Source organism: Mustelus asterias, chromosome 17 (genome assembly GCF_964213995.1).
Source record: "Mustelus asterias chromosome 17, sMusAst1.hap1.1, whole genome shotgun sequence".
NCBI classification, from domain to species: Eukaryota; Metazoa; Chordata; class Chondrichthyes; order Carcharhiniformes; family Triakidae; genus Mustelus; species Mustelus asterias.
The window spans coordinates 29,766,646-29,789,968 of NC_135817.1; the positions used below are offsets into that span (position 1 = coordinate 29,766,646).

The following is a 23,323-nucleotide window of genomic DNA, read 5'->3' on the forward strand; positions in this document are numbered from 1 at the left end:
TTTGAAATGCAGTCACTGTGGTATAACAAGTGGGAAAATAGAGATGTTGCAGTTAGCTGCACGTGCGTGACTCCAGGGAGAAAAAAAAGCCAAGAAGGCCAATCCCATTCCTGCTTATTCAGTGACTCATGTGGAAACACTGCAGCCCCAATAATTATGAGGAGTTGGAAGGGAGTGGGGGAGGGGAGGGGTAAGGGGAGTTAGCGTGTATATGAAATACAGAAAAGCGGGAACCTGAAGGTCCTGCTATATTTAACAATAGGACCTCATTGAGATGCTTCTTCCCCATTTTCCAGCAAATCAGATTGAGATATTAGCTGGCTGTCACATGGAAAGGCCTGCATCATAGGCCAGAGGAGGGAGGGAAGGAGGAAGGGAGGGATGGAGGAAGGGAGGGATGGAGGAAGGGAGGGATGGTAGAGAGGTTGGGTGGGGCTGGCAAATGAAGACCAAATGGGAGATCAGAGTTCAAAGAAAGATTAAAGGTTAGGAAAAATTTGGAAGGCCTGGGGGCAATATGGTGTTTTGGGGTGAGATGGGGGATGAGTGGGGCAGGCAATTGGAGGAAGATAAACGTGCTAGCTTGTGGTGTAGAGCATTCCCGTCCCTCCCGACACACAAGCAGTACTGGAAATTAAAGCACTACTTTGTTGGACTCTCACCCCCCTCCAGATGTTGGGTTTTCTGAGCCCTGATCTGCCACAATTATCTTTAAAACTGTGGTAAAATTTGAAGCAACAGCCTCATTAAACATAGAAATTATCAACCCACCTCTCGACAGCATGTTAGTTCCCTGCCTGGAAGTGGACACGTTGGAGTCTGGTTGAGGTCAATTTGCTGAAATTTTAACATCCTCCCTCCCACAGTTCCTGAGGGTTTAACATGAACTCCAATGGTTCTGATACTGTGGGAAACTAGCATGCAAATGCTTTAAACATCTGTCTGAAAATCCTCTGCATTACTTTAAATCGGTCAAGACCTCTATTAAGCTTGACATTTCACATGAACATATTACATTCATATCCGATCGCATAATTTTATGGTTTATGTACAACCCTCTGCTACTTGTTGGGTGACTGAAGGATTATGCTGGGCTGTGATGCCCCGGTGGCCGAATAATCACACTATAATGTTCAAGCTCAAAGATGAAGAAAGGGACAATGGCTGAGATGACAGAGTGACACTCTGACCTGTGGAACCCTACTTCAGTATGAATCACCACTTCCAGTAGAACAGGAAATCGGGAAGGAACAGAAAGCTTAAATAAAATTAGAATATTTTTACTTTGAAAGTGAAGTGTAAATTGGAAGTTCACCCAGCATTTGAAATTTAATAAGGAAAATCTCTCCCTTTAAATGTTGTGTACTGGAGTTGAAACACCATCCTAGCAAATAAGACAATCTTAAATTGCACTTGGTGTTTAAAGGTTACTTGCTTTGTGAAATTTAGTGCAATGCTATCCTGGCCCCATGGTTATATAGTGTAAAAAAGAAGAAATTTGCATTTATATAGGGCCTTTCATGACCTCGGGGCTTCCAAAATTCTTCATGATCAGTGAAGTAGTTCTGAAGTATCAGCAAAGTTGTAACATAGGAAATGCCTTAATTTGCACAGCAAGCTCCCGCAACCAGCAATGAAATAAGGGCTGTGTAATATATTCTAACGGTTTTAGCTGAGGGATAAATATCGGCCCAGACACTGGGAGAACTTTCTTTCCCTTCTTCAAATAGTGCCCTGGGATCTGTGAGCCCAGTCGATTGAGCGGACAGGGCACCTAGTTTTCATGCTTCACTTGGTCGAATGGAACTAGGAATATTCCAGTTCATCACCAACTGGATAAATGGGGTACAAGGGGTTCTTTTAAATGGTTTTTGGGGTTGTCATCTAAATTCAGAATGTAGATGCTTCCGGACGGTATATTTATAATGTATGTGAATGAACAGAAGGCACAAGGAGTGTACATCTTGGTAAACATGATTATCCTTTTCAACATGATGTTCCCCCACAGTACACAATCCTATTGCTAAATGCAAGTCACTTCCTATTGTATCGCCATCGATGAAGCTTTTAACCTTGGAGGAAGCCCAGGCCAGGACTCTGAGACCGGACCATCCTGCTCGTCTTGAAAAATTGCAATCTGCTCCTATGGACACCGGACCTGCTGCTGGGACTATTTATCATACAGTCATTGATCTGCCAGATCCGAGGTAAGCACACTTCTCCAGTTCGATTCCTTTCGTGCCACAGTCCACATACCCAGACAGAATTTAGCTTCTCTCCCTGCATCTCCCACATTATACCTTCGCAGTGGTTCCCAACCAGTGTGCCATGGCACACTGGTATGCCATGAAAACCCCCTAATTGTGCCACAAAAAAGATTCCATATGCGGCACAGTGGCACAGTGTTAGCACTGCTGCCTCACAGCTCCAGGGAACTGGGTTCAATTCCCAGCTTGGGTCACTGTCTTGTGGAGTTTGCTTGTTCTCCCTGTGTCTGCGTGGGTTTCCTCCGGGTGCCCAGGTTTCCTCCCACAATCCAAAGATGTGCGGGTTAGGTGCACTGGCCATGCTAAATTGCCCCTTCGTGTCCCAGGATGTGTAGGTTAGAGGGGTTAGCGGGGTAAATACGTGGGCTTACAGGGATAAGGTCTAGGTGGGATGGTTGTCAATGCAGACTCGATGGGCTGAATGGCCTCCTTCTGCACTGTAGAGGTTTTATGATTCTATGATTTAAAAATTCATGTAACTTAAGAACTAAAACTAACCTTCATCTTCAGTTCTGTGGTTGGCATCTCCAAGACCCAATGAATCTTGGGCTGGGAAAGAGCCGCACGTGTGTGGTTCTGATTTTTTGTGTTGGTCAGTCCCATGTGCATGACCAACAGGACTTGGAGCTAAAAACCTCAGGACTTGCACCTCTACAAGAAGTGAAAATTCAAAAAGGGCACAAAAACCCTGAGAGAAATGACAGAGACAGAGAGAAAATAAAAACAAACAGGTGAGAGGACATGCAGAAGTTAAAAACAAAGTTTCCGGTCAGGGAAGAAGACAGAGACAATGGGATGTGTTCCTCACCATGGTTTCATAGCGTAGAGGTGTTCATGATATATAAAAGAGTGGGAAACAATGCATTAGACATGCTATGCCATTTGCATTAGTTACTTAGCTTTTCTAAAAATTTAGGCTCTCGAGGGTGGTTTCACTTAAATCTGTTACCGCTTAATTATTTTGAACTTTAAAAATGATTTGAAGTTTGTTAATGCTGTGCGGTGTCGGAACTAACCACACAGAGCAGCAAGTTGCTGTATTCAGTTCCCAAGGAAGCTGACAACTCAGTTCCAGTGGGCCAGGGATAAGAAATAATAACCAGGGACAGTATCAAGCAAACACCAGGTCAAACACCAGGTTTGTGGTACTGTTTTAGAAAAGGAGAGCGGGGTGGAGAGACAAAGAGGTTTGGTGAGGGAATTCCAGAGCTCTGGGCCAATCATGACCACCAATGATTGGGTTAAGAAAGTGGACAACAGGACAGAATTGGAGGACTGCTGAACTTTCAGAGCTTTGTGGGTCTGACAGAGAGATAGGGACCAGTGAGACCAAGGGATGATTTGAACACATGGATGAAAATCAAATAGCCTAACAATGCTCATTGTCTATGTGAGATATTATGAGATCTCAGAAGGCAAAAGTAGTATCATGTTTACACTGAGGGTAATTAGAATGTGGCAATCACTGCTAGAGAAATCCATAAAGTCTTTCAAAAGGGACCTAAACAGCTGTTTGGAAAAGAGAAAAAATAAAGGGTATGTGGTGAACCACTGTTGGTTCCCACCAGGTAGTGCTGAGCCAGGGTCTGGCCAGTACTATGAGTGTGTATATATGTTACTGTTGGGGTTAGGGTTGGGCTGTCCTACATGTTACTGTTGGGGTTAGGGTTGGGCTGTTCTACCTGTAATATAGTTCTTATGGTACATCCCAGTCGGGCTCCGCCTCCTGGGAGAGGTATAAAGGTCACTGCTCTGTCTGGGACCCTTTAGTCTGGGATCGTGTATTATATATGGTAGCTCTATTGTTGTAGTCAATAAAAGCCTTTATTTCCCCGAGTACCTCTAGCCTCGTGAGTTATATCGTGCATCAATTTTATTGACTACAATTGAACTCTCTTCGTTGAACAAAAAAAAACGACACAGAGAACATGGAGCAAATGCTTAAACCCGAACGGCTTACGTTGGACCCACGTGCGGCGGGCGCCTCGAACACCTTCGACCACTGATTGAAATGCTTTCAGGATTACCTCGAAGCCTCCGCAGCGGTCACCACCGATGCCGACAGACTCCGGGTCCTCCACGCGAGGGTAAGCGATGATGTATATTTAGCGATCCGTGGGGCCACCGACTACAAAGGGGCCCTCGAGCTTCTTAAGAAGCGCTACATTAAACCGCCGAACGAGATGCATGCTCGATATCTCTTAGCCACTCGACGGCGGCAGCCCGGCGAAACGACGGAACAGTACGCGTGCGAGCTCCTACAGCTAGCCAGGGGCTGTAACTGCAAAGCAGTGTCGGCAGACCAGACCATGAACGACCTCGCTCGAGATGCATTTGTGGCGGGAACCGGCTCGTCTTACATCCGCCTTCGGCTGTTGGAGCAAGGTAATCTCGATCTCACTAAGTCCATAGAGCTAGCGGATGCGCTAGAAACGGCCTCCAAAAGTCTGGCGAAGTACCCCGATGAGCACGTGGAGACAGCGTGGCAGGGGCAGTCACAGACCCCACTTCATTCAGCGGGACCAAAAAACTGCGTGATTGCGTTCCCACCCTCGGGCCTGACGACGGCAGCAGCTCCAGGCGGCCCGCGGTGTTACTTCTGTGGGGGAGTGAAGCACCCTCGGCAGCGATGTCCTGCTAAAGTGGTGTTGTGCTCCGCCTGCGGCAAGAAGGGGCATTATTCGAAGGTATGCCGATCCAAACTTCCATCCAGGAACAGCAGTGCGGCGTGTGACTCCCCGGAGCCGGTTTCCTCGTCGTCGGCATCGTCAAGGGCTTCTTCCACGTGCGAGGCCAGGACGTCGCCATTCCAGACGACAGAGTCGCAAGAGACACGCGACCACCAGGGGCCGCTGGTTTTGGCGCCATCGCCCACGTGCGACCTATGGGGGCAGCCATTTTGGTCGGCACCGACCGCGAATGACCAGCAGGGGTCGTCATCATCCATCTCAGCTGCCTGCAGTGGCGCCCACGAACTAACGGTGGCGTTGATCATCCTGGACCAGGCAAAGCCTCACAGACTCGACAAGTCCATGATGGACATACAGGTAAACAAACGCACGATTTATTGTCTGTTTGACAGCGGGAGCACGGAGAGCTTAATTCACCCAGACGCCGCGAAGCGGTGTGGCCTCCGGATTCAGCCTGTCAAGCAGACAATTTCGATGGCGTCAAGGTCCCGGTCTGTCACCGTGCTAGGGAGTTGCGTGGTAAATCTGACGGTGCAGGGCACGGTTTACGAGAGCTTCAAGCTCCTGGTGTTACCGCACCTTTGCGCGCCAATACTCCTAGGACTAAATTTCATGGTCCACTTGAAGAGTGTAACCCTACAGTACGGTGGGCCACTCCCTCCGCTTTCAGTGGGAGACTCGCAGCCTCTAAATTGCCCAACGCGCTCCATCTGTAGCCTCTCGACGCTTAAGATTACCACACCCTCTTTATTCCAGAATCTCGTGCCAGGCTGCAAGCCCATCGCGACTAAGAGCAGGCGTTACAGCGCTGAGGATCGGATCTTCATTCGATCTGAGGTTCAGCGGCTCCTCAAGGAAGGGATCATGCAACCTAGCGCTAGTCCTTGGAGAGCGCAGGTCGTGGTGGTCAAGAGTGGGAACAAACCCCGGATGGTCATAGACTATAGTCAGACCATTAACAGATACACGCAGCTGGATGCGTATCCCCTCCCACGCATATCTGACATGGTCAACCAGATTGCGCAGTACCGGGTGTTCTCCACCATCGACCTAAAGTCTGCTTACCACCAGCTCCCCATTCGCCCAGAGGACCGACAATACACGGCTTTTGAGGTGGATGGTTGCTTGTACCATTTTCTAAGGGTTCCTTTTGGTGTCACAAATGGGGTCTCGGTCTTCCAGCGTGCTATGGACCAAATGGTGGACCATAACGGACTGCGGGCTATCTTCCCGTACCTGGATAACGTCACCATCTGCGGCCATGACCAGCAGGACCACGATGCCAACCTTCTTAGATTCCTACGCACTGCATCTCGCCTGAATCTGACCTACAACAGGGAGAAGTGTGTATTTCGCACGCGCCGCCTAGCTATCCTCGGATACGTGGTGGAAAACGGGGTCATTGGCCCTGATCCAGACCGTATGCATCCCCTCCTCAAACTTCCCCTGCCCACTAGCGTAAAATCACTGAGAAGATGCTTAGGCTTCTTCTCTTACTACGCACAGTGGGTTCCCAATTACGCGGACAAAGCCCGTCCGCTCATCAAGTCTACCTCTTTTCCCCTAGCACCAGAGGCTCGTTTGGCCTTTGAAAAACTAAAAGCTGACATCGCGAAAGCCACGATGCACGCTATCGATGAGTCCATCCCCTTCCAGGTGGAGAGTGATGCATCTGATTTCGCCCTGGCCGCCACACTTAACCAGGCGGGCAGGCCCGTCGCCTTTTTCTCTCGCACCCTCCAAGGCCCCGAAATTCGACATTCGGCGGTGGAAAAGGAGGCCCAGGCCATTGTGGAGGCCGTCCGGCATTGGCGCCATTACTTGGCGGGAAAACGGTTCACCCTGCTCACGGACCAGCGGTCCATGGCGTTCATGTTCAATAACACGTTACGGGGCAAGATCAAGAATGATAAGATCTTGAGGTGGAGAATCGAACTCTCCACCTATAATTATGACATCATGTATCGTCCAGGGAAACTCAACGAGCCCTCGGATGCCCTGTCGCGTGGAACATGCGCTAGTATGCAGGAGAATCGATTGCAGGCTCTCCACAATGACCTCTGCCATCCGGGGGTCACTCGGCTCTACCACTTCATAAAAGCCCGGAATCTACCCTACTCGGTGGAGGATGTCAGGTCCATAACCAGAAGCTGCCGGGTATGCGCGGAATGCAAACCGCACTTTTACCGACCTGACAGGGCACAACTCGTTAAGGCCACTCGTCCCTTCGAAAGACTGAGTGTGGATTTTAAGGGCCCACTTCCCTCGACAGATCGGAACATGTACTTCCTCAATGTGGTTGATGAGTACTCACGATTCCCTTTTGTCATTCCCTGTTCTGATATGACCGCTGCCACGGTTATCAAGGCATTTCGTGATCTTTTCACCCTGTTCGGTTACCCCTGTTACATCCACAGCGATAGGGGCTCGTCGTTCATGAGCGATGACTTGAGGCAATACCTGCTCTCATATGGGATTGCCTCTAGTAGAACCACGAGCTACAACCCAAGGGGTAACGGACAGGTCGAACGAGAGAATGCTACAGTCTGGAAGGCTGTCTTACTGGCGTTGAGGTCTAAAGGTCTTCCAGTCTCCCGTTGGCAAGAGGTACTCCCTGATGCGCTCCACTCCATACGCTCACTCCTGTGTACGGCAACCAACACTACTCCCCATGAGAGACTGTTTTCATTCCCTCGGAAGTCTTCCTCTGGGACCTCATTACCGTCTTGGTTGACGTACTCAGGACCTGTCCTCCTGCAGCGACATGTTAGGACCCGCAAGTCCGACCCTTTGGTTGAACAGGTCCATCTCCTCCACGCCAACCCTCAGTATGCCTATGTGGCATACCCTGACGGACGAGAGGACACAGTCTCGATTCGAGACCTGGCACCAGCAGGGGGCTTGGAAACCCCTGTCGCTCCCATACCTCCTGTTAGAGACCCCCCAACTATTGTTTCCCCTCCTGACATGGTGCGGGCAGCATCGGGACCATCACTTAACCCTTTTACTCCCGTGTACAGCTTGCCTGAGTCCAGGAGATGGTCGCCACTTCAAGGCGTGCCCGAGTTCAGCGGATTGTCACCACCTCGGGGTCTACCGGCCCGTGAGACATTGGAGGAGCCGTTGGACACCGCCTTGGGGAGAACGCCACCGCGAGTGCCTACACCGGTGTCATCGCCGGTGTTGAGGAGGTCACAACGACGGTGCGGTCCCCCAGACCGTCTGAACTTATAGACTGATGAACAATTGTTCTGTGTTTTGTACCCCGCCGGCCTTTGTTTTCAAAGGAGGGGTGAATGTGGTGAACCATTGTTGGTTCCCACCAGGTAGTGCTGAGCCAGGGTCTGGCCAGTACTATGAGTCTGTATATATGTTACTGTTGGGGTTAGGGTTGGGCTGTTCTACATGTTACTGTTGGGGTTAGGGTTGGGCTGTTCTACCTGTAATATAGTTCTTATGGTACATCCCAGTCGGGCTCCGCCTCCTGGGAGAGGTATAAAGGTCACTGCTCTGTCTGGGACCCTTTAGTCTGGGATCGTGTATTATATATGGTAGCTCTATTGTTGTAGTCAATAAAAGCCTTTATTTCCCCGAGTACCTCTAGCCTCATGAGTTATATCGCGCATCAGGGTACTAAAGTGTAAGTAGACTAGGAGACTTATGGAGGAAAACATACAGCCTTCTGCTGTGCTATAACATTCCATGATTTAACATGCTAATCAGCATTTAGTTTTGTTGCCTAGTTACCCCGGCAGGCAATCTATCTCCCTTTGATGTTTATCTGGGATAGGGAGAGAGAGAAAATGGTTTGAAAATGCATGCATTTCTGAAAACCAAAGGAAGGAAAATACAAGTTATTATCAGACAACAACTCGCGAACAGCCGACAGCTGAATGTCAATTCAGGTGAATGATGCTGTTTAATTAAATAAGTTTGATCAACTGAACCATACGGTTTAACATCCAGCCTCTACTGAGGTCACTGATTTCAGCTGAGGTGCTAAGGAGGAGCTCTGCAATTGACTGCAGCAGCCCTATGGGAGGAAGAGACTCAAAGACAATAAGCCATTGATCCTGATCCTGATTACTAACCAACAGGGGACCATTCATGGCAAGTTAGAGGCTTATCTCATTTATAACAACAGAGGTTTGCAGAATGTCGGGATAATATTAGGGCTACTGATTTGCTGAATAAATCCCGTTTCATTTTGATAAATGCCATTCTGGGCTCTCCAGTGATGTTATGGGGGAGTGTACTGCACAATTCTGTGAAAACGATGTGGAGTTCAAGTTATCATTGATACATATTCCTTTGCTTGCATTTTTAATTGTTGTCCTGTAACACAGGGAGGTGGGATGAAAGCTGCACTCATTCAAGGTAGATAGCCGAGTGTGGGCTTATTACTAATCAGTACTGGGAGGTGGAATGAGGTTGTTGCCTTTGGGGGTGCAACTCTGCACGTAGTCATGCGGAGTGATAGTCTTGGAACGACAATACTTTGTTAGGTAAATGTTTTCAGCTGACAGTGGAAATCATCGCAGTGGAAGTGACAATGCACTAATTGACTGTACCATCATGTCCCATGTGATGCTCATACGGAACAATTACATTCCATTGGTTTGGTTTGTCTGGGAATCCTGGAATTCAGAACTGAGTTGAAATTGTACATCTGGGCGGCGCAATGGCACAATGGTTGGCACTGCTGCCTCACAGCGCCAGGGACCCGGGTTTGATTCCCGGCTTGGGTCACTCTCTGTGCCGAGTCTGCACTTTCTCCCCACATCTGTGTGGATTTCCTCTGGGTGCTCTGGTTTCCTCCCACAGTCTGAAAAACATTTTGGTTCGGTCCATTGGCCATGCTAAATTCTCCCTCAGTGTACCCGAACAGGCGGCAGAGTGTGGCAAGTAGGAAATTTTCACGGTAATTTCATTGCAATGTCAATGTAAGCCTACTTGTGACAGTAATAAAAAAGACTTAAACTTGCATTTTGTAAAAGGTTTTCATATGTAATATAAACTAGGCATGTTGTTATGCCTGTGAATGAACTGTAAGGACAATGTCTCTTCTTCCAGGAGAAAACTTCCTGCAAAAACAAAGAAATGGAAATCCATATTTAACCTGGGACGATCAGGAAATGATTCAAAGGGTAAACTAAACAGGAATGGCAGCGTGTTTGTGAGAGGATGTCAATTTTCAGGTAAGGAGAATACTGACACCTGGTGGCAATCATTTTAGTGATCGCAACAGGCCTGCATTTATCAAACAGTTTGGGGAAATAAAAGGAAACTTAGGGCCCGATTTTACCAACAAGTTGTGCCCATTTGCAGGCATAAAAACTTGGTAAAGTCGGGTACGAGGTGAGTAGTGCGATCCGTGCCTGCCTCCACGCCCATTCCCCCTTTGCCAAGCGGCTAAAATGACCGCGATCGGCACCATACCTGAAAAGGGCATTTCCATGCATTTAAATTGACTTAATGGGCTGGACGCCCAAACTTACCGGCATTTCCCCCTTTATCACCGCGTTCGCCGATCCAGATTCGGTGCAGACAGACATGGTCCACAAAGGTCTGTTTCGGGAGCTCCAGCTTCTGAGGAGGTAAGTTCAGAGCTTCCAGCGGCTCTCTGACTCAGATCAGTGGGGGGAGGAGGAGGGAGGCGGGCCAGATCGTTCTCTGTTGGGGGTGAGGAGGAGGAGGAGGTGGGCCAGATGGATTTCTGGTGGCAGGGGAGGATGAGGGAGGATTCTGCAGCGCTATTCAGAATCGCTGATTTTTTTCAGGCAGCGTGCGTATGGGGGCGCCAGAGAACGGGTTTACAAGTCGGATCTGAAACACTCCCAGATTCAGCACTTAGAATCAAAATGGTAAAATCGAGCCCACAGGGTGGGATTTTATGGCCTCACTCGTCCCAAAATCGTAAAATCCTGCCCGAGGTCAACAGACCTTTCCATTGCCGCCCCTTGCCCGCTCCGATTCCCGTGCCGGGTGAGGCGGTAAAATTCCGGCGTATGATTGGAACTTTGAGCATCTGGTGTAGAAGGGGCATAAAACAGGCAGTAGCCAATCAGCTGCCCCTTAACAATTCACAATCCCTCTATCTCTCTTCATCCCCCCATCTCGACTGACTCTTTCCATAGATTTCTGTAGAAGCACAGAGAATACAGGAGGGAAATTGCTCCATTATGCAAATTGGCAGAACAAATAATTGAAATGTAGGGAGCTAGAGCAGTGCAGCGGGCTGGGGGACATAAGCGGAGGCCGTGTAGTGGGCTTCCCGCTGGGCGCCACTGCTTCTGCGTGTCTCCGGCTGCCGGAATTCTAAATTGCTATTTTAATCTTATTAGCGGGCCTGGGACTTAAGTCTCTCCCTCCCCGCCCCAACCCACCAGGAGTGTTTCACTCCAGCAGGGTTTATAACAGCTCCCCACAAACGGGGAGCTGGCGGCCGCCCCTGCTGGAGTGAAGAGGGGCTTTGGAGGCCCCACCAGGATGGGGTAAGCGGGGGTGCCTCCAAGATATTGCCAGCTTGGCAGTGCCAGCCTGGCCCCCGGCACTTCCAAAGGGGCAAAGTGGCAATGCCCAGGGAGCACCTTGGCACTGCCAACCAGGCATCAGGCAGTGCCAAGGGGGCAGGATCTATGGGGACGGTTAGTGGGGGTGAGGGTCCTGCTGCCACTTTGCAGCAGGAATTTATTTCAGACATGCTAATGTCTCTATAGTTTGAGATCCTGGTACTCACAAGGTCTAACTATGGGCTGAAATAGTATGAAAATGACAGAACTGTATTCAGCTGTAGCAAGATGGTAGATTGGAAAGGCACTACTGGAGATATAACAATGCCGCTATGTATGCTGTATTTGACATTTCCTTATAATAACACAGGTTATTTTCCAATGTGCCTGATGTATGATTGTTTTTCATTCTGGCACAGAAGCCCTAGAAGATTCCTAAAACTACAAAAATCAGATGTTTTCACAAAACATGATTAAAATCCTTTATAACATTACAGAATTTAATATGACAAATTCTTGGAAAGAATGTGCATTGATATAACACCTTTTATGACCTGAGGATGTCCCAAAGCATTTTATAGCCACTGTAGAACTGTTCACTTGAAGTGGTAGTTGTTGTAATGTACAGAAACCCAGCCACTTTACACACAGCTAAGCTCTACAAGCAGCAAGAGATTGACCAGATTATCTGTTTTTGGGAGGTTAGTTGAGAGATAAATATTGGCCAGGTTTCCCAGGAGAACTCCCATGCTCTTCTCAACCAGTGCCAGCAACTGCTGTCCAGCCATCTGAGTGGGCTGCTAATGCCTCAGCTTAACATCTAATCTGAGCAATGGACCCCTGACAATGCAACATTCCATCAGTACTGCACTGGGCTTTCAGCTTATAGGCTCAAGTCTCTGGAACTTGAACTAACAACCTTCTGATTCAGAGATGACAATGGGTGGGATTTTCTGGCCGTGATCGCCCCAAGGCCGGAAATTCCCACCCAAGGTCAACAGACTTTTGCGTAGTCCACCTCCACCTGCTACGATCTCATGGTGGGCGGGATGGGAAAATTCCATCCCCAATGTGTCCACCAAGTAGGGTGGCCATTTCCAAATTTCCAAAAAGGAGGACATTGCACACTCACACACACACACACACACACAGGCCCCAGCCGCCCGCCAACAACAACAACATCCACTCAGCCAGCCTCCCCGCGTCACGTCATCATCGGAAACCGTCCGGAAACAGCCGAGCGCACCGTTGCGTCATCCTCGGCAGCCTCTCCCCCGCCTCCCGAGTCAGCTTCGGCCACCCGCCGGAAATAGCCAAAGATCTCCAGGAGAGCTGCTCCGACCGATTGCATCCACCCCCCCCCCCCCCCCCCCCCCCCCCGCCAAACTGCGTCATCTTTGGCAACATGCCGGCTCAGACCAGAACGTCATCGCATCACCATCTGAGCTCCCCCCGACTCATCTTCGGATCCCTCCGGAAACAGCCGAGCGCTTGGACACTCACCCATTGCGTCAGCTTCAGCAAGCGCCTCCACACAGCCGAGAATGTCACCACCCACCCGAGCACTCCCGACTCATCTTCGGCCACCGATCGGAATGAGCCGAGGGCGCTGCGTTCCAACCGAGCATTGCGTCATCTTCGGAGGCGCGGAGGTTGCGTCACCGGCCTTCGGGCACTCCACGGAATGAAGCTGACTTCGGAAATCCTCCGGAAAGAGCCGAGCGCCTGGCCTTTTTTAGTCAGACCCAAAAAAGGAGGACAAATTAACATCCGGCTCGCGGTGGCGCCGGACGGAGGACAGAGTGCTCAAAAGCCGGACTGTCCGGCCTGAAGCCGGACGTCTGGCCTCCCTACCACCAAGCCAAGGTTAACAGCGAAAGGTTACAACCCAACATTGTGGTACAGGACAATGTTAAATAAGCATAAATGATCAAGCTTTGCTCAGAGTGTGTAATGTATGAACATACTTATTAAATGGTAGTCTTGTGACTCCCCAGTTTTATTATTCCGACCATATTTCTCACTGACCAGATCTCTGTTCTCTTTCTTTGTGTTCAAACAGAGAAGGCAAAGATTCGACCTGCTAAGAGCATGGAGTCCCTTTGCTCTTTGTCAACAGATGGTAAGATATTCTGTCCAGTGAGTTATTTCACATTCTCATATTTATGAAGGAAAATGGAGTGCAACCTAGTGTTAAATCCATCCTGAAATCAGCAGTGTTGTAAAAGGCAATGCACCAGATTAACATAACCAAAAGTTCAATTTAAAAATTGCAGCATTTGCAATGTGAGAACACACTCAGAAAGCATTCCATTCTGCCTGACATCACCCCAAGACCATTACAGCTTGACTGGCAAATTACCTGCAGTGGGATACAGTAAAGAGAAAGCCATTGTGAGGATCCTTGTGTAAAGAAAAACAAACAAAGAATTCGGAATCACCTTGGCATCCTTTTCTAAGAAGTGTCTCATCTACTCCTATTGAGTCTTCTTTCATTTGTGAACACCAGTGGTATAATTCAGTGCACTTAATATTTAAACTGCTGAGCTTGGGAATATAAGGGAAGAAAATTAACATTAAAAGAAGCACAAATCATTAATAAGCAGTGCTCACAGATTCATTCTATCTTTTCCTGTCATTTGATTTGATTTATTATTGTCACATGTATTAACATAAGAGCATAAGAAATAGGAGCAGGAGTAGGCCATCTAGCCCCTCGGGCCTGCCCCGCCATTCAATAAGATCATGGCTGATCTGAAGTGGATCAGTTCCACTTACCCACCTGATCCCTATAATTCCTAATTCCCTTACCGATCAGGAATCCATCTATCTGTGATTTAAACATATTCAGCGAGGTAGCCTCCACCACTTCAGTGGGCAGAGAATTCCAGAGATTCACCACCCTCTGAGAGAAGAAGTTCCTCCTCAACTCTGTCCTAAACTGACCCCCCTTTATTTTGAGGCTGTGCCCTCAAGTTCTAGCTTCCTTTCTAAGTGGAAAGAATCTCTCCATCTCTACCCTATCCAGCCCCTTCATTATCTTATAGGTCTCTATAAGATCCCCCCTCAGCCTTCTAAATTCCAACGAGTACAAACCCAATCTGTTCAGTCACTCCTCATAATCAACACCCCTCATCTCTGGTATCAACCTGGTGAACCTTCTCTGCACTCCCTCCAAGGCCAATATATCCTTCCGCAAATAAGGGGACCAATACTGCACACAGTATTCCAGCTGCGGCCTCACCAATGCCCTGTACAGATGCAGCAAGACATCTCTGCTTTTATATTCTATCCCCCTTGCGATATAGGCCAACATCCCATTTGCCTTCTTGATCACCTGTTGCACCTGCAGACTGGGTTTTTACGTCTCATGCACAAGGACCCCCAGGTCCCTTTGCACAGTAGCATGTTGCAATTTTTTTCCATTTAGATAATAATCCAATTTGCTATTATTTCCTCCAAAGTGAATAACCTCGCATTTGTTAACATTATACTCCATCTGCCAGATCCTCGCCCACTCACTCAGCCTGTCCAAATCTCTCTGCAGACCTTCTACGCCCTCCACACGATTCACTTTTCCACTTATCTTTGTGTCGTCTGCAAACTTTGTTACCCTACACTCAGTCCCCTCCTCCAGATATAAATGTTTCAATTAATTATTGTTTCTTGCATGCTATACAGACAAAACATACCGTTCATAGAGAAGGAAACGAGAGAGTGCAGAATGTAGTGTTACAGTCATAGCTAGGGTGTAGAGAAAGATCAACTTAATGCAAGGTAAGTCCATTCAAAAGTCTGACAGCAGCAGGGAAGAAGCTGTTCTTGAGTCAGTTGGTACGTGGCTTCAGACTTTTGTATCTTTTCCCCGACGGAAGAAGGTGGAAGAGGGTGCATGGGGTCCTTAATTATGCTGGCTGCTTTGCCAAGGCAGCGGGAAATGTAGACAGAGTCAATGGAGGGGAGGCTGGTTTGTGTGATGGATTGGGCTACATTCACAACCTTTTGTAGTTCCTTGCTGTCTTGGGCAGAGCAGGAGCCATACCAAGCTATGATACAACCAGAAAGAATGCTTTCTGTGGTGCATCTGTAAAAGTTGGTGAGGGCAATTTTTCTGTTAATGTCCTAAAGGCACTGAAGCTGGATACAGAAACCCATTGTAGCAGTTGATTAGATACATTGCAGTGTTCAAATCTTGGACCCACCAATGACTGAGCATCACACCATTGTTTCAATTACTCATTAAGCTACTTCACTTGTATTACTTGGTAACCGTGGAATTAAAGTAATCATTTTACTGAAACTAATCTCCATACTTGAGAAGCACTTTTTCCTCTAGTATTACTAAGATGACAGTTGGATTTCTTAATGAAAGTTTCTTTCTGAAGACATCTTGGCATCAATTCAGCTTCTTCTCTTTCATTATTTTGTATTTAATGAAACGAGTAATTCCATATTTTTGGCAGAGGGTATGAAATATTCTCTCTGGTCATGAATCAAGCTAGATTAAACAGAAAAATAAAAACAAATGTGTCTCAAGAAATGGGCTCCCAGTGTCAGAAATGGAATAGTACTAATTCTGCCCTTCCCCATTTCCCTACAAATCCTAGTGTTAGTCAGACCGGTGCTGCGATTGGGAAAATTATTAGGTTAATTGGAATGTGTAACACCAATCGATCCAACCTATTTTATTCAACCTGCAAATCCCATTATATTATCCAATTGTTTCTTAAAAGACTCCATGTTTGTTGCCCCTCCCGCTCTACCTAGAAATTTGTTCCTGTGCTAAACACCCACTGTGAAGAATTACTGCCTGACATGTGTCCTAAATGTACTTTTCACCAATCTACACCTGTGCTCCCTTGGTTCTGGACTATTTTGACCAGAATTCTCTGACCTCGCCCGCAGCTGGGATTCTCCAGTCCTGCTGCATTGAAAAGAGATTTGGCTGCACGCCAAATTTTCCGTTCTTGCTGGCAGTGGTGGCAGGGCGTACGGAATTGGAGAATTCCGGCCCATGTGTACACTGTTCACAACCTTATGGTACAAGTAATACAAGCATTTCCAATTTTCTCCGATCACTTATTTGTTGTACACTTATTGTACACTTAATTTTTAGGTATAAGGCTAATTTTCTCCAATTTCTTCTGGCAACTCAGTCTGACACCAAGAATATCCCTCTGGCTTTTCTTTGCAATGCTTTGAGGGATTAGATGTCTCTCTTTGTCCTGATGATCAAAAGAGGACCCATTAATCAAGGTGTAGTCTGACCGTGTTAGAGTTCTGTTTAGTTTTAACATGGCATTTTCTGAACTTGAACTCTGCAGGTTTGATATTCTGTCCAACATGCTATTTTCTTTTTGATTGCTGTACCATAGCAACTGGATGGGAGTTGATAAAAGCCCTGGAGCCCTTTTACCATTCATTGAGTTCAAGTGACACGCCTTTATTTTCCCATTGTGGCATTTCACACTTGGTTCTATTGTAATAATTTACAACAACAACATGCTTCTCCTACACACGCTCCTGCATTTTTTAAAAACCTATCTCTTTGACCACGCATTCAGCCATTTGACCGAAATTCACCTGATATGTCTTGGGTTATATTTTATTTTATAATGTTTTTGTGAAGTATCGTGAAGTGTTTTATTTGGTTAAATGCACTTGATAAATGAAAGTTGTTGTTATGTAGCACCTTTATCATCACAAAAACATCCCAAGCTGCACATAAGAAAATTGGATGCGACTGCATTACATATACCAACTTAAAAAGTGAGATAGATGTCCAACAATAAGTCATTCCCCTTCTCTCTTGTTCAGGGAATAGCTCATGGTCTGAGGAGAGCTGAGTAAAATGCTTCCATACCAAAAGGGGGGTGAAATGGAAAAGAACTCAGACCACAAGGTTAAAAATCTAATTTGTACAACATTTTACTTCAAACCTTCTTGGGGCTGCAGGTAGTACAGTGGTTAGCACTGCTGTCCCACAATGCCAGGGCCCGGGTTCGATTCCTGGCTTGAGTCACTGTCTGTGGGGAGTCCGCATGTTCTTCCCGTGTCTGCGTGGGTTTCCTCTGGGTGCTCTGGTTTCCTCCCACAGTCTGAAAGACATGCTGGTTAGGTGCATTGGCCGTGCTAAATTCTCCATCGGTGTTCCCAAACAGGTGCCAGAGTGTGGCGACTAGGGGATTTTCACAGTAATTTCATTGCAGTGCCAATGTACCATGCCTCGGGACATCTTTTTGGAGAGTCATGATGTGGAGATGCCTGGTGGATGGTGTTAGTGTAAGCCTACTTGTTACACTAATAAATAAACTTTTAAAACAATTTCTGTTTCTTAGATGACGACAAGAGAGGTCGGTTTAAACATGCTGCTGTTCTTGGAGGAAGCCTCTCGCCATCATTGAAATCCCACACACTCGGTTCAGGAAGTTCGTACAGTCTAGGCAGGAGGCACAGCGATTGGGATCAGGAAGATCTCATTGGGGCTATTGGAGGATGTGCTAGTAATGTTGGTCAAGAAACATCTGCCAAGGAGCCAGCACCATTCAGGGCACAACCAGAGCAGCTGAAGGTTTTCCGTGGAGATTCCTTCAATAAATCAGAACCAACATCACCGAAGACTAGGCGGTTGTTTTATTCAACAAATCCCAATGATTCTTCAACAAAATCTAACTTCCCAAGTAACCTGTTTCCCCTTGAAGCATCACCACGACATCACAGAAAGCCAATGGCATTGAATATTTCCGAGCCTTTCTCTGTGTCTGTGCCATTACGTATCTCAGGAATGATCAGCCCCAGCACCACAACCTGTAAGGAAGCACAAAATCTGAAAGACTCAGGTCTACAAGAATCAGCAAATGGAACATCACAAGATGAAGGCAGTACTCTACCCAGAACCATAGAGGGGGAAGGAGATCCGCCCAGTGGGCAGTCCAATTCAGAAAAACACGAACTGAATGGTATGTTCCACACTCTGAATGGATACTCTGTTTCTCCTCCTGAGTGATGCCCATGAAATGTGTTTAGCACCTTATTGTGCTAGCTTCAAGTAAAGTATTAATAAGCTGGCTATGTTTGTTTATTTCCAGTAGTCAGTCAACTGTAAGATTTTAAATTGATTCATTGTTATATCTCTTGTTAAAATCAGTTTGGTTAAACATGAAACACACAGAAAGCTATCTCTTGATAAATGTCCTAAAGGTTTTGTGATTTTTAAAAAAAATTGATTGAGAGATGTGGGCGTCGCTGCCTGGGCCAGCACGTATTGCCCATCCCTACTTTCCCTTGAGTGAGTACATTTGCTGTGGGCCTGGAGTCATACATAGGCCAGACCATGTAGGACAACAGAATTCCTTCCCTAAAGGAAATTAGTGAACCAGATGGGTTTCTACAACAATCGACAATGGTTTCATGGTCATCATTAGACTTTTAATTCCAGATTTTTATTGAATTCAGATTTCACCATCTGCCATGGTGGGATACAAACCTGGGTCCCCTGGGTCTCTGGATTACTAGCCCAGTGACAATACCACCTATTAAACTGTACTTTTTAGGAAATATTTCCATCTTCTATCCCTTATTTATTTCCCTTTTGTGAACAGTTTTGGTGGCAAATAGGGTGAGAACTGAAGGTCTCAGTGGCCTAGAGGAGAGATATGAAATCATAGAAATCACAAAATCATAGAAATCATGATTTCATATGAAATAATAGAAATCAAGATATGAGGTGTGCACTTTCTTTGATTGTTAAGGAGTGATTAGTCGGAAAGAGTTACTATTAGAAGAGGACAGTATTGAAGTTGGCTACAATGTCCTTCCTCATTGGTTAGCCTTTTAACATTCAACTATCGCAGATGAATGAAGATTTTCAAAACAGTAAAAACCTTCCGGGAGAGGAAGAGGGAAATGATCGTGTCATTTCAAAAAATTACATTGATTAATAGTTTATCATTTTCAATTTCTTCAAATTGTCAAAATAAAGATTTTTCACTTCTTGTTTTACATCGCTGGACACATCGCCAATAGAATTTTAGTATCTGGAAGATTACAGAATACCTTATATTGGGAGAGGTGGAATAGATTTAAATGGCCAGTTTGCTAGGCGTCTCTGGATACTTTAATCCATTACATTTATCTAAATCCAAAAATCCATTTTCTTTTTCTCTTATTTAGATGACCAAGAAATTGAAAAACCCCAATTGCAGCTTGAGCTCCTTGCTGATTCCTCAAATTCACTGTCACAAAATCAGCTGCCACCTTTCCCAAATCCCACATGTCAACACTCTGATCCACCGCAGCCCATCACACCATCGTCCAACTCACCCACTTCTCCAAACCTCCCTGAGAAAACAAAGCGGGATGAAACCCATCCATCAGTTACTCCCCTAACAAGCGAATCGTGTGAAAATGGACACCAAAGAGCTTCGATCAGCAATACAGAAGTGCAACTGGCAACGAAACAGGTTAGAACATTACCATTTTGAATCATTTGGCAGAACGTGAGTACTTTTCAGATCTGGCACTGTAGAATAGAGATGTCGAAAGTGTTCCACATGGGTGTCAATTATATTTTACAGTGAAGCCTCCACCTTCCTGGTTATTCACTGGAATTATTGCAGAACAATTAGATGTTCCACTGTACAATCAGTTAACGTGTTTGGGGAGTTTTGATCTTGGGTGAGACAACAGAACAGGTCCTTTTGATTCAGTTGCCCATTATATACTTCAGAAAATCAGGTGCTTTTGGCTGAAATCAGTACAAGCCAGGGATCAAACTGGAAACCTATGTGGCAGAATGATTCACTAGCTGAATTTGATACACATCTGGGGAGAATTCCCAACACAATTATTCCCAATGTCATTTGCTGGAGTCTTTTCTTCAAAAGAAGGTCCCCTCAGAATTTCAGACCCCCAATGATGGAATTTGTACCCACCAAATTATGCCGTAAAACAACAACTTACAATTTATATAGTGCCTTTAATGTGGTCAGACGGTCTTCCCAGGATTTAATCCTGTAACTTCTGCTGGAAGTGACTGTTTATGGAAAAGGACATGATTGGAACAAATCCCTGCTAATTTCAGTTCGGAATAATTTGCTGACATTTACAAGACTCACACATGACAAGGTTCATTATAACAAGAATACAAAGCTTGTGCTTTTAGGTTGAGGAATCTTTGTTTGCCAGATGCCAACAATGACAGTTCATCCAACATATTCTGAGTCATCCCATCCAAACTATTTCAGTGGGTATTCCAGTGGGCAGGAGAAGGGAAATGGCATAGGTTCCAGATCGCTACCCAATCCAGTACCCACCTGATTTCTGGCTGCCACATCCAGCAGAACCATCCCGAAACTATACGGACTGATTTTGAATAAGGCAGCAATGATTCATGTCATCATAAATCTTCCATCACGTCATTCCCACTCATTACAAAAGTATCAAACACACCCATATTAAACAGTTGTTCAGTGTTGCTAGGTGATAGATATTCAGTCCTCTAGGTGATTCAGACATTCAGCAGGTACTTTAAACATGGTCATAGAAAGTTGATTTTTCAGCCAATTTTAATTGTTCCTTTAAACCTGCTGAGAAATGCTTCTTTGTGCCTCATGCTCCTGGGCTTCCATTCCCCCTATACCCACCAATTCCAGAGGCCGCAATGATTTCCCATGGGAAGTCTCCCTTTGGAAAATGAAGACTATAACAGAGAGAGGCCAGGCCGGTCAGACCTGACAGGACACACCTGCCATCCACCCACTGGTATCCACACCAGAATAATTTTTTTATATACATTCATGGGACAAGAGCGTCACTGGCTGGCCAGCATTTATTGCCCATCCCTAGTTGCCTGAGGGCAATTGAGAGTCAACCACATTTCTGTGGCTCTGGAGTCACATGTAGGCCAGACCAGGTAAGATTTCCTTCCCTAAAGGATATTAGTGAACCAGATGGGTTTTTCTGAAAATCGACAATGGTTTTGATGGTGTTTTGATATGTTTCATGGTCATCAGTAGATTCTTAATGCCAGATATTTTTTATTGAACTTTAAGTCCACTATGTGCTGTGGCGGGATTCGAACCCAGGTCCCCAGAACATTGGCTGAGTTACTGGGTTAATAGTCTAGTAATGATACCACTAGGCCACCGCCTAGACTTCACTAACAGTGCTAAGACATCACAAAATCCAATTCCTAGCTGCAGTCTACATCCACCCCCAGTGTGCCACAATGCCACTGAAAATGTCACAACTGCCTTAAACAGTCACTTTTCAAGCAGATATCTTGAAGTTGAACTGCCTAGATTGGTTTTGCTATAGTGTGGCCCCTTGATGCTGCTGCAAACCTCTAAATGAAACCTGCAACACCCCCCACGCCTCTCTTCCCCCATACAACATCCCGTCAGAAGTGGTACAATCATGCAAGTCTCCTTTTTGGAATATTTCAATTAGTTTGATCCTGGAAAATGTGGTGGGATAACCCATCTCCCTTCCTTTGTCTGCGAATCAGCATTTACCACTTGGATATTGCCCCTCAGCAAAAATTCTCCGTTTTCTAATCCAAGTGGGATTGTTTACTCTTGGGGAAAATCCAAAAAACATTTGCGTTTTACACTGCATTACAAACAGAGCTTTCCAACGATTTTTTTTGCACCACAGCATTTTGATGCTTTTTGGGAAAAATATCATTTTTAGATCAATATCTTGACTGAAAGGGCTTTATCAGTCTTCTGTTGTTGTGTAGCACAGATGTCCTCTAGTGGAAGGAATGGGTACAGAATACTTTGTCTTCTCATTGTCATTGGTATGTAAGTAAGAAGTCTAACAACACCAGGTTAAAGTCCAACAGGTTTATTTGGTAGAAAATGCCACTAGCTTTCGGAGTGCTGCCCCTTCGTCAGGTCACCTGACGAAGGGGCAGTGCTCCGAAAGCTAGTGGCATTTGCTACCAAATAAACCTGTTGGACTTTAACCTGGTGTTGTTAGACTTCTTACTGTGTTTACCCCAGTCCAACGCCGGCATCTCCACGTCATTGGTATGTAAGGGCAGGCTCCACAACTCAAGCTCCTGGAGCAGATCTGGCAGTCCCTTATACCGGAAATTCAGGCACAGAGAGCAATAGATGCCGTTGAAATAAAAACAGGAAATGCTGGAAAAACTCAGTCGGTTTGGCAGCATCTGTTAAACAGAGTTAACATTTCAAGTCCAATATGACTCATCTTTGGAACTGAATCCAATAAACACTGCTGAACTTCCAATCGTTAAAATGGATGGACAGAAAATTTAGTGAAGGCCATTAATCTCCACACTTAAATTCTCAGTATGCATCCCTTGGAGAGCTCAAGGTCTTATAATTTTGAATTCTTTTCCTGCAGTGCCAGTTTAACTCACTCTCACCTGTGTCATATATTTGGCTGTCATTTTAAGTCTCACTACAGGAATACAAAATCTAGGTTGATATGTCAGTGCAGAACAGAGGGAGTGTTGGGCTCTCGGAGGCATTATCTTTTAGATGAGATGTTCAGCCCATTAAGGGCCTGCCAGTTTAGGTGGATGTACAGGATCCCTTGACGGTATTCAAAGAAGACTGAAAGAGTTCTCCTCAGTGCCCTGGCCAACATTCCTCCCTCAATCAGAAGTTGCAGATTGCCTGGGACATTGCTGCCTGCAGATTGGCTGTCACATTTACCCATGTGACATCAGTGGCTGCATTTCCGAAGTATCCGGTTGTTGGTTATCTGGCATCTTGAGACATCCTGATGTGCTAATAAGATACTTTATAAAGACGGAGACCGGAATTTTCAGACCATTCACACCAGCAGGATTTTCCCAGCCCGCTGCAGTGAATAGAGATTT

At 46.1% G+C, this 23,323-nt stretch overlaps 1 protein-coding gene across 1 annotated transcript in view; it reads left to right on the forward strand.

The window, feature by feature from the left end:
- arhgap31 (Rho GTPase activating protein 31) overlaps positions 1-23,323 on the forward strand; it is a 97,500-nt gene that overhangs the window by 70,148 nt on the left and 4,029 nt on the right. The window contains exons 7-11 of the mRNA XM_078232452.1: positions 2,009-2,207; positions 10,031-10,155; positions 13,532-13,591; positions 17,808-18,428; positions 19,642-19,931. Coding sequence (XP_078088578.1) covers positions 2,009-2,207; positions 10,031-10,155; positions 13,532-13,591; positions 17,808-18,428; positions 19,642-19,931 — 1,295 coding nt within the window. The remainder of the gene's footprint in view (positions 1-2,008; positions 2,208-10,030; positions 10,156-13,531; positions 13,592-17,807; positions 18,429-19,641; positions 19,932-23,323) is intronic.